At 56.0% G+C, this 11,569-nt stretch overlaps 1 protein-coding gene and 1 long non-coding RNA gene across 2 annotated transcripts; both read left to right on the top strand.

Annotated features, from left to right (window-relative positions):
- The first annotated feature begins 133 nt into the window (after window positions 1-133).
- Window positions 134-10,943, top strand: RAB6B (RAB6B, member RAS oncogene family). The gene is made up of 8 exons (XM_026036426.1): window positions 134-203; window positions 5,738-5,796; window positions 7,474-7,527; window positions 8,204-8,309; window positions 8,528-8,639; window positions 9,255-9,348; window positions 9,537-9,603; window positions 10,764-10,943. The coding sequence occupies exons 1-8, from the start codon at window positions 134-136 to the stop codon at window positions 10,826-10,828; spliced, it is 627 nt and encodes a 208-aa protein (XP_025892211.1). The 3' UTR covers window positions 10,829-10,943.
- On the top strand, window positions 1,528-1,977 carry LOC112944898. The gene is made up of 2 exons (XR_003248858.1): window positions 1,528-1,655; window positions 1,761-1,977. It is a non-coding gene; the product is annotated as an uncharacterized LOC112944898 (long non-coding RNA).
- Window positions 10,944-11,569: the final 626 nt, after the last annotated feature.

Raw genomic sequence — 11,569 nt, forward strand, 5'->3', positions numbered from 1 at the left:
TGATTAAACGTCACTTTTCCACGCGTGTCGCCTCGGCGCGCTACCCGCGCGCTGCGCTCCCTCAGGGCGCCGCGGCTCCGCGCACGCGCAGCGGCGGCCGCGCCCGCGGGCCCGGCCAGCCCGGCCCGGCACCATGTCGGCCGGAGCGGAGCTGGGCAGCCCGCTGCGCAAGTTCAAGCTCGTCTTCCTGGGGGAGCAGAGCGGTGAGCGGGGCTGCAAGGCTGCAGGGGGGCTGAGCCGCGCCGGGGGGCTGCAGTGGGGCAGGGGGACGGAGCTGCACCGGGGGGGCTGCATTGAGGCTGGGGGGCTGCAGTGGGGCAGGGGGCTGAGTAGCGCAGGGGGCTGCAGTGAGAGTAGGGGGCTGCCGTGGGGCAAGGGGACTGGGAGACTGCAGCGGGGATGGAGGGGGCAGAGGGGATGGGGGGCTGCAGTGGGGCACGGGGATTAGGCCAAGCTGGGGGGCTGCAGGAGGTCTGGGGGGCTGCAGTGGGGCAGGGAGATGGAGCTGCAGTGGGGCAGGGGGCTGCAGTGGGGCAAGGGGACAGAGCTGCAGTGGGGCAGAGGGCTGCAATGAGGTGGTGGGGATGAGGTGGGCAAGGGAGGGGCAGGGAGCTGCAGGGCGGTACAGACATCCACCCAAGGATGGAGCAAACCAGGATAGGGAAGAGGGCTGCAGTGGGGCAGGGCAGACTGAGCTGGGCTGGAGGGGCTGCAGTGGGGCAGGGAGGACCAGGCTGGGCTGGAGGGGGCTGCAGGGTGGGCTGCAGGGTGGGCTGCAGTGGGGCAGGGAGGACCAAGCTGGGCTTGTGGGGCTGCAGGGTGGGCTGCAGTGGGGCAGGGAGGACCAAGYTGGGCTGGAGGGGGGCTGCAGAGGGGCAGAGACCTGGTGGGGCTGGAGAAGGGCAGGCTGTGGAGACCCCAGGGCTGGCTTGTCTTTGCCCTGAGCGGTGGCCGCAGAAGATGTGGGGGGCTTGATGCAGCCCCCAAGGCAGCGAGAAGGGGTGGGGGGCTTCGGCCGGCGGCTCTTTGCACTGGTGGGATGAGGGATGCCAGGAYAGCGGATGTCCGGGAGGAGGTGGAGGGTCTGCAGCAGCACCCGGGTTTGGTCCCAGTGCCCGGGTCGCTGCTGCTGAGCCCAGCGACTCCTGGCGCCGCCGGGGCCGAGGGCGGCCGCCCGCGGTGCCCGCCCTGCCTTCTGCTGCTTCGCTCCCACGTAGCATCTCCAGGTGACTTTACTGCCGCGCAGGGACTTGAAAACACCTGGGAGCCTGGCTTCTGCTGGTGAAAATCTCCACGGAGAAACGCCGCAAGCCTCCGCCGTGCCTTGTAAATGCAAGGGCTGTTTCGGTCCGTAGCACTGCGAATAGGCRCCGCTGTCTCCTGCACCTCGTATTGCTCAGAGCAAAGGAGGTGAAACCTGCAAGGGGGTTAACGCTGCTTCCTCCCACTCCTGGTTTATAGTGGCATTTCCGCCACGCTTCCAGGCCAGCGGCTGCTGTGGAAGGGGAAGCAGGAGCCCCTTTGCACCCCGGTTTTGCCCCTTTGCACCCCTCTCCTTGCTTTTTGGTGCAATTGCAGCAGGTTCAGCCGTTTGTGCTCGTGCTGGATGACTCTGGTGAGCAGCAGCATCTTGCTGCTAAACCCCCTGCTAAAAGGTGAACCTTCTTTCCCTGTTTATTCTTTTTTCCTGAAAAAGTAGACTCAGCTTGCTGCAAATGCGTGGGTTTCAGCTGAGAAAACGCATTACGTATTGGTTGAAGGATGAAGAAGAAAGCTCTGCCTTGCTGGTCGAAGGGTGTTTTCTGCACTGCTCTCCTGATTGAGCATGCACTGCGTGCTGCGTTAGGGCAGGAGATCGCTACCAGCTCGCAAAGGTGTCTGGTGGTTTGGAGACCCATGAAGATGCCGCCAAAAGCGGGGACCAGGTACCCACCTAAAACTCAACGGAGCATTTGTAGCATTCCTCTGAGCCTGGGAGTCCTTGGTGCTTGTCCCACGCTCTGTCCTTTGGGAGAGCTGGCTGCGGAGCGGGTGGGGAGTGCCGTGGCTYGCTGATCCCAGGCAACCCGGCTTCCTCCGCCCCACGGAGAGGGAGCTGGGCTGAAGGCACAGAGGGACCCTTCCCCTTGCACTCACTCCGCTGTCATGGTTAAATAGGACTGTCTGGCCAGGAGCGAGTCCCAGCGGTGCCTTTATAGCACCTGATCCGCAGCCCTGCTGCCCCCGCCTTGCGTTGGAGGCTCCTGCAAGGCTGGTCYGAGGGCGCCTGCAGGAGCGGGGCTGGCTCTGCTCAGCAGGGAGGCCAGCAAGGTTCTTAATTATACATCAGGGTAGCTCTGCTTTGCATTCTCTTCCCGCTGCGCTCCCTTTGATCCCCGCGGTCCCCTCTCTCATTCTCGTCGCGTCTGCGCTTTCCTAGCGCTGCCCATCCCAGCTCTCCCGTCGTGTCACCTCCTTCGAATCGTAGAATCATTGTGGCTGGAAAAGACCTTTGAGATCATTGAGGCCAACGGCAAGCCTGTCACCACGCCGCCCGCTGCAGCGTGTCCCAGTTACCTCATCCACATGTTCCTTGAATGCTCCCAGGGACGGTGACTCCACCGCACCCCCGGGCAGCCTATTCCAATGCTTGACTTCTTTCCACATAGAAAAATTTCCTAATATCCAACTGAACCTCCCCTGGTGCAACTTGAGGCCGTTTCCTCTTGTCCTGAACCCCATGAGAACTCCCTTTGCTTCTCCTCTGCATCCCAGGCTCCTGAAGCAAATCCCATCCGTTTCCAGCTGTCASCTTAAGCATCTGGAACGCGTGTTGACTCCAGCAGCCGGGGCCAAGGAGGGACCAGTCTGGAGGACCCACGGCGTGAATCACCTGCAGTGCTCGGTGGATTGTCTGCCCCAAACCGTCTTTTTGTCTTTCTTAGGGACGTGTTGTCCATCCAGGATGGGCCGCTGCTGCGTACAGCAAAGGGACACCTGAAAATTGGGGGGGTTCTGCTTCCCCCGAAATGCCCCCATGGTTAAAGCATTGGAGCAGTGACCTTCACCAGAGCAGAAAGTAGGATATTGAGGAGCATTACAGCATAACGTGAGCTTGCAAGATCAGAATCAGAGGCTAAGGGACATAGCGAACCATAAACTAGAGGTGCAGCAGGCAAAAAAAAAAAAAAAAAAAAAAAAATCAAATCAAATGGCTTTGATCTCGTGTCTGCAGGAGCCGTGGAGGAAGCAATAAGATTTCTGCAGATGATTTTTATGTTTTGCAGTGTGACCCTGCCAACCCATTCACAGATTGATTGTAAATCTTAGGCTGTAGCCTGGAGATGTGGTTATAAAACCTTGACTTTAGCTGCCAAGTTTCCGCGTCCATCCACAATATCCTCGTTTTCAACCTGGATTGTATTTCTTCAGTGGAACCAAAAAAGAAACTTCCTTTTTCAGATGGGACAAAAATGACCGATTGGAGTTTAAATACCCAAGATTCACGATCATTAAGGACTCTGATAAGAGTAGCCCTTGATTTTTAGGTTTTTGTGTTGGTCAATCCGTTCCCAATCCCTAATCCTAATTCCAAGATCCTTAAGGAAGAGAAAACAACATAACTGTCCGATTCCCGTGGCCCCGAGTGAAACCCATTTTGCTGTGCAGGGAGGGCAGAGGCGGAGAGGGAGGTCTCTGCCCCCGGGCACAGAGCTGCAGCCCTGCTGCTGGGAACAGCAAAGCTGGCCCCGGTGAGTATGCGTGAAACAACCACGCAGAAATACATAAATAAGTTAGTAAATAAATAAATCCTTTTTTAAAGGTCTGTTTGAGCTCAGATGACAAACTGCTGGAAAGCAGGGCAGAAAAGCAACCTCAGGATATTCTAAAATGAATAGCTGTTGAGGTGGAAGGGATTGGTCACCYGTCTCTGCTGGTTTTGTCCTCTCTGAGGCTTTGGAAAAGCGGCTTTGGGGTGCTTGGTGTGCTCTGCCGCGGTGTGTGCCGTTGTCCCCAGCCTGGGAGGGACCTCCTGGCGGTGACTTTCCGTGTGAGCTGCGGCGTGGAGAGGTGCCCGAGGGTTTTGTCCTGCTGCTAGGGTGGTAGAACACGCTCGGTTCTGCTCTGCCTTCAGCCCTGACTTGCTCCGTTGGCTCCGCACCGTGGGGAAGGGCTGAGCACAGGGACTGCGGGTCAGGTACAGGTCTCCTAAAGAGCAGGCGAGCTGACGAGCAGATCAGCAAAGAGCCTCCCCGGYGCTGATGCACCAGCACGTGTGTGACGTGGCCACACCGAGCCGGGGGGATTGTGGCCTTGCCCTAGCTATGCCACTCGTCCACACGTCCACGTGGGCACCGCTTCTCTTCAGTCCGTGTTTTGGTTYGGGGCTTTTCTCTTTGCAGCTCAAATCCTGGGTATTTTCACCTGTTTGACCAGTAAAATAACGCAAGGGAATACTGGCAAAATAGTGGCACGTGTGGGTTGGTTGTGAGTGTGGGATGAGCAGGGAGGTCTTCTTGCAAGGAGACACTTGGGATAGTTTGTCCATCCAGTGGCTGTGAGCTGCTTGTTCCCCATACCGGGATGCTGGTGAGCCCTTGCTTGCCTTTCTTAGATTTTGCTGCATGTCCTTCCTTCGTCCCTGTTCCAGGGAGCTCTTTTTTACAGTCAAACTTACATTGAGCTGCAACCGTGGTGTTCAGGGGGTGAGGTGCAGGCAAGCGTTGGGATGCAGCTCCAAGGAGGTGCAGCTCCAAGGATGGGAGCTGGTGCAGGGCGCCCTGAAGAAGGGCTCTGCCTCAGTGCCTCCTGATGGGCACCAGAAATTGAGTCAAACCCCCGTGTGGGCCRCAGTCCTTCCAGCAACCGAGGGAAAATGAGAGTGTTTAATTAGTCTGGATCACCCAGATCCATAATTAACAGCTAGATGCTCAGGAGCCGGGCTTCCCGCATGCGCATCGCTGCTTGATTCAGCAACTGCTGCCCAGGGCACAAAGTGTTCCCCCAGGGAGACCGTGCCACTGCTGTGGGACTGCAGATGGGCAAAAAGCCAGTGCAAAGTGGGGTTTCTAACCCCAGACAAGATATAATGAGGATGTACTGGGGAGAGGGAARGCTTCCTACCTAGGGAGGTTTACTGACACAGATGCACAAATTTTGGGGGCAAACAAGTGACTTTTGTTTTGAGGGTTTGATTAGTTGTGTCCCCTAAGGCTGATGGTTGAGAGATGCATCTCTTGGTCATGGAAACAGAGGGAGCCTGACTTTGGCCCATGTCTTGTTGCAGTGAAGTCCAGCCATGTGAGGGGTTACCTGACATGTGAGTACTTCTTACCCAGGTGTTTTTAGTCCCTTCYGGATAGCAATCCAGCTCTCACCACCTTCTTGCTGGGCTAGCATCGTCCATGGCTTTCTTTGGCCTAGCTACATACACCTATGTGCACGTATATTCCTGTGCTGGCCTGGAGAATGTGGAAGAGGAAGGTGGTTATGTCTTGCACAGCGTCTTTGGTGGCTGGACCTGGTAGCCATCTACCAGGCTTCAGCAGGCTGGAGGCAAGGAAAAGCCCTGGGCTTTGCCCTTCTGGAGCTGGAATGGGGCTGTTCTCACACCTGCACTGTGATCACTGGCCATGTTTTCCACCTGGAGGAACGCCTCCTAAATASCTGGAGGGTGGCCATCAGTGAGCCTGCCAGGTGCAGATGCGCTTCCCCATTTCCTGGCCTACCCACCTCATCCTGTCTCCTTCTCTTGCAGTTGGGAAGACATCGCTGATCACGAGGTTCATGTATGACAGCTTTGACAACACRTATCAGGTGAGAGTTTCCCTCTTTCTAGTAGTGCTCAAACCCAAACTGCTTCATACCCGTGAGCTCCTCAGGCATCTCCCCTTCCCAACAGGCTGGGAATGTTACTGCCTCAGAACCATTTGATAAAATATTTCCACCTGGAGGTCCACTTTCCACCACACCGCAGGCTGGCCATATTCTGGAGGAGATGGAATTGGCCTCCAGTGTAGCTGCTTCTCCAGAAATGGGTGGAAACCTGTGCTGAGCTGTCAGGGCAGGCTGCAGTCCCTCACCATGCACGAGTGCAGCACCTCTTTAGGACCTCCCTGCACACATACCAGCCATCCTGTGCAAGCAGATCTCCCTTGTGGTGCACTACAGGCCATGTCAGTGCTCAACCAGCCCTAAAATCGCAGGGACCATTGGCCTTTCTGTGGTTTCTTTGCGTCCTTGTACCTGGGAACAGCGTGATTAGCAGCTGGAGAATGGGGAGAAGAGAGGTTTCCTGTTTGGGAAGCTGCTTTCCTCCAGCTCAGCGAGGTGGCCAGCAGAAAGGATGTCAGCCAAGGGGCAGAGGGAACCCAAGTAGAGGAAGGAGGAGAGCAAGTAGCTCCAGGCAATGCCCCTGCTCAAGGCAGCTTCAGCCCTGCTTGACCCCTTCTGGACAACCTGTTTTTCTCACCAGAACCTAAAGTAAAGGTGATGGGGAAGTCGCAGCCTCTCTGGACACCCTGCTGCAGGAYTAGGGAGTATTCCCACTGCCTGTTCAAAATCTCCCTGTGCTGCTGGGTGAGCCCACAGCTCTTTTTCGCTGACTGCATTGGCTCCTTTCCCTTTCTTTCCCCTTCCGCAGCCCCCTTGCAAGCTCTGTGCAGGCTCCATCATCTCTAAGCATGGCTGCCCCCATTTTGATGCCCTTTAACTGTGAAACCCTTGTTCCTTTGGCTCCATGTGCAGTGTAGAGGGAATGCAGAGCCCGTGCTGAGCCTGGCCCRATTTTTCCCTTTAGTAACTCCCGCTGGATCATTTCCAGGTGCTTGTCACCCCTTGAGCCCAGGAAAGCTTTTGCTGAGCTGACCACCCTCCTGAAACGACGTGCTTTTTTCTTTAAAGAACGAGATTATGCTCGTTCTTCAAAGGCCCCCATTAAGTAGAGGCGAACATTTCCCTGCGGTGCCTCCCATTTCCTCTGTGCCTGCTGATGRGATCCGCTGCTAATGGCCTTTCTCCGCAGGCAAAGGCGGTGCAATTAAGGGGATGCTCTGGCTGGCACYGCTGCTTTCCAGCCACCTAATGTGCTCCTGAGACTTGGCCGTGTGGCCTGTTTCCCCTCACGTAGGGACCCTTTCTCCTGCCGCGGCGTGATCTCATCCTCCCTCCCGCTCCCTCCTGCACCAGCTCCATTTAAGTGATGCTCATCTGAGTGCTGGCGAGCGCCTGAGCACTGAAACCAGGTTACCTGCCTCGCTGAGACCTGACGCCAGATACTGAGCTCATCATTTCCCAAACTCCAGCTCTTTCCTCTCTCCAGTTGCCCTTAGCAGACAGGAGCTGCAGGACCCCAGGGATGTCCCGGAGTTGCAGGAGCAACGTGGGGCCAGGTGCTCTCACAGCTGCTCTGTACCCTGCAAGCAGCCGCAGAGCTCTACATTTCCCCCTTGACAACTCTTCCTGCTCTTCATTTCTCCTCTTCTTCTCTTACAGGCCACAATYGGCATTGACTTCTTATCAAAAACCATGTATCTGGAGGACCGGACGGTGAGTAGCAGGAGATGTGACTGCCACTTTGCTCGCTGTGAGCTCTCCACGAGAGCCCGTCCCTATCTGTGACCTCCTGGGGGCAAGTTGTGTCCATGCTGCCCCTAAAAAGCATGCGTGGAGAGAGGAAGGAGAACTTGGTTGTTCCCCATCTGCTCACAGGCGTTATGGAAGACAGTTGTGAAGGGCAGGGCTGCCACTTAAAGCTTCCTGATGGGTTTGAGGAGGAGGTAATTTGGGAAATGGTAGTGGAAATGGGAGCAGACAACAGGGAGAGGAGAGCTGCAAAATGAGGACAGCAGCACAGAAGTGCAGCCTGTGCTGGCTCTGTTACCCAACACCATCCTAAAGAAACCCACTGACAACCCATGGATGGAGTAGCCGGCAGTGGGATCCCATGTCATGGGGAGTGTGGTGTCTACCTTCCTCGTGGTTCCTTCGGTGAGCCTGAGGATGGATTAACAAATTCACCCCAAAGTACCACGGATGTGAGTGACAGCCGAGGACAYGGTGCACGTTGGGGTGGTGTTTTAGGGGGACACCTGGAGCTGAATCTCCCTGAGCTCCTGTTGAGCCTCCATCACTGTCTCTCACATGTCCCCTTCTGCGTTTCGAGACCTCTCCCACTGCTCTGTTTGCCGACAGTCTCTCATTCCCTCTTGCCTTCCCTTGGCAGGTCCGGTTGCAGCTCTGGGACACTGCGGGCCAGGAGCGCTTCCGAAGCCTCATCCCCAGCTACATTCGAGACTCCACCGTGGCCGTGGTCGTCTACGATATCACAAGTGAGTTGGACCTTTTCCATGGCACCTGAGGCTGCAGTCCCTGTATGTGTGCTGGCTGTGTGGGCATTAAAAATGCTCTCTGGAGAGGCTGGAAGGTGCCTGTTGACACCCCGACACCATCGTGTCTTCTCTGGCAGCTCTGGGCTCAGGCAGCAGTGCCAAACCTGGCCCGGGAGCATCCCTGGGGGCTGAGCACTGTTCTGCCTCCTCTCCCACAGATCTCAACTCCTTCCAGCAGACAGCCAAATGGATCGATGATGTCCGGACAGAAAGGGGAAGCGACGTCATCATCATGCTCGTGGGCAACAAGACGGACCTCGCGGACAAGAGGTGAGGTGGGCATCCACCTGCGAGGGTTCTTYCTGGGGTATCCACTCAGCGGAGGGGCTGGCAGGTCTTTGGGGGTGCCGAGGGGCTCGTTTTTGTGCTAGTAGGTGGCCCCTTGAGGCAGGTGGCTCTTATGCAACCACACATGATGCCGCTCTGGAGCAAGCAGGAGTTTCCTGGTAGAAATGAGGCCAACMTGAGGCCAAAGGGTTAGGGACCTTCTTGGGGGAGTTTATGGTGTGCCAGTGGTGGGAGGCTGTCTGGGGCTGATGAGGGCTTTCTTAGTCCTAGTCTGCAATTGACAAACCCCTCCTGGAGATGGTAAGCCAAGGCTTAAGCCCTGGAGAGACGCGGGTGGGAGACAACAAAGCAGATGTGACAGGCTTGGCCCCAGGGACATGTGCTGAAGTGGGGGAAGCCTGAGTCAGGTAGAAGGCACCATGTCTGCCAAATCGGACCTTTTTTTGCCACYAGTCAACTGGAAAAATGGCTGGAAAAAAAATAAAGCAAAGCCTGGGGAGGGTGACAGCACATTTTGCTCCATTCCTGTAGCAAAGCCTTTTTGGGAGCGTTCATGCCACTGGGCTTAACCTCCTGTCCCCTCCTCGGTGTCCTCAGGCAGATAACGATTGAAGAAGGGGAACAGCGAGCCAAAGAGCTGAAGGTSATGTTCACCGAGACCAGTGCGAAAACGGGCTACAACGTGAAACAGGTGAGAGGCTCCCACCGTGCCCGGGCTGGCACCGTGCTGCGGAGCGGGCAGCCGAGGCCCTGCGTTGAGCGGCGCGGTGTTGGCGTTCCCTGCAAGGCACCCGAGCCAGCCAGGCTCTCAACAAAGCAGGCTGCCAGTCCCTAGGCTTTGGATTGCCTAAACGGAGCCTTTTCCCCATGTTCCCGCAGCTCTTCCGGCGTGTGGCCTCTGCTCTGCCAGGCATGGAGAGTTCCCAAGAGAAGGGCAAAGAAGGAAGTATCCTTTCTAAAATAATCCTCCAGCTTCTTCCATGTGCAGCTCCCCGGGGCTTTGCAAAGCGAGTTGGAGGGGTTTTGTCCCCTTCCCTTGTACAAGAGCAAGCTGGAGGCCAAGGGCTTCTCTGAGCATGTACAGCCCCAGGCCTGGGGGCAGATTCCTCTGCCTGCTGGGTCTCACCAGCTCTCCTTGTCAGGAATAGCTGGGACAAGGTGCGGTAGCAATGGGGGAACGCCTTGGTCCTGTCTCAAAAGCGAGGCTGAGGTCAGGGTGGGAAGAGCTTGAAGCCCTCGGAGCTGAGTAGCAGTGGGGCTGGGGGGAATGTGGGGAAGGAGGACACAGATCCTTGATCCGGTGCTCCCATATCTTGGCCAATGTGCTCTCYGACGGGCCAGGTACCCGCATCGGTGCTGTGGTATCATCCATGGATGTGCTGTGTCTCGGCCCACAGCTGTTGATGGAGATGCTGAATGACACAGGCCCCCTGGGCYGAGTTCCTCTCTGTGTTGCCAGCCCTGGCCCTGCACTGTCCTCTCAACCCATTCATCCGCCTCTGGAGCTTCCAGAGCTGATAGCTGCAGGAGATGGTATCAAAAGGCATGGTAACATCAATGTGTTACATGCAACATCAAYGAGGAGGATTTCTGTTGGCCCTGTAAATCCATACCTCCTCTTCCTGATATCCCTTCTGCCCTTAACAGTTTTGGAAGTGACCTCCAAGAGGATGTGCTGGGTATTTTTTTTCTGCTTGTAGGTACTGAGGGGACACTAACCAACCCACAGTTCCTCTGGGATCCCCAAAACCAGGTCATTGCCAAACGATATCCCAGCGTGCTAGTGCCTTAAGGTATGGTGAGAGGGTGAGGGATCAGGAAGCATGTGGTAGAAACCCTCAGCAGGAGCTTTTYCCCCTTCCCCATCAAGCCATTTTAAACCCAATTTCTCAGCCCTGTTGRCCAAATAGTACCAAATGGTTGAGAAGAGCAAGGGTTTGAAGCCTGGGATGCTTCAGCAAACAACCTGGTCAGAATCTGATCAAAATTCTTGTTTCTCCCATGTTTCTCAAAACCGGGATTTCAAGAGCACCCCAATGATTTGCCTTCCCTCCAACACCTACGTGACCTTCCTTAACTCTGTTTCCTCTGCCTTTGTCCCCCCAGTGGTTGACATCAAGCTGGACAAGCCCCAGGAGGCCCCGGCGAGCCAAAGCAGGTGCTCGTGCTAGCCCAGAGCCACCYAGGCTGGCAGCTGCCAACTGCCTTCCACTCCCTCTGGGACAGGRAGACGGGGTGACATGGGGAGAACGTGGCTCTTCACTGCAGCTACAGAGTTTGTTTTTCTTTGTTGTAAAATATTGGGGGGGGGTGGGGAAATACACACAAAAATGTGTAGAAATGTGTGACAGGGGGCTGTCATTTGGGCCATGGAGATGTTCACCAGCTGAACTGCTGTAACATGTTGTGGAAGGGAGAGAGGGGAAAGTTCCTGTACCTCCTTATTCACTCGTGCTTCCTTTTGGAAGGAAGTGTTGGATTGGGGTCACCTGCAAACTGCTCTCCAAGCACAGGAGCAGGGTTTGTCTGCACGCTGGAAGGGTCATCTCTCCTAGCAGGTACCTGGCCCACCTGCTCCCCACAGTGGACCCCAAATCCTGTCTCCTGTTACTAATAAAGCAGCGCAGCAAGATGCACTACACCTGAGCCAAGCCCGGGTCTGCGTGTGTTTTGCTCTCAGTGTTGGCCCCCTTTGCCATGTGGTCCTCGTTGAGGTCAAAGCTGCAACGTGCAGCACAGAGCAGTTGAGGAGCACGCTGTCTTTCCTGTGGGTGTTTTTGCCAGAAAGGAACATCAGTGAATTGCTCAACTTGCAGGGGAGTGATCACCACCAGAACTTCAAAACACAAAAAAAAAGCCCCAAAAAACAAACAAACAAACAAAAACCTGTGTGGAGGCACAGATATTAACAC

Source organism: Nothoprocta perdicaria, unplaced genomic scaffold (genome assembly GCF_003342845.1).
Source record: "Nothoprocta perdicaria isolate Ctin4 unplaced genomic scaffold, notPer1 scaffold_177, whole genome shotgun sequence".
Classification (NCBI taxonomy): Eukaryota; Metazoa; Chordata; class Aves; order Tinamiformes; family Tinamidae; genus Nothoprocta; species Nothoprocta perdicaria.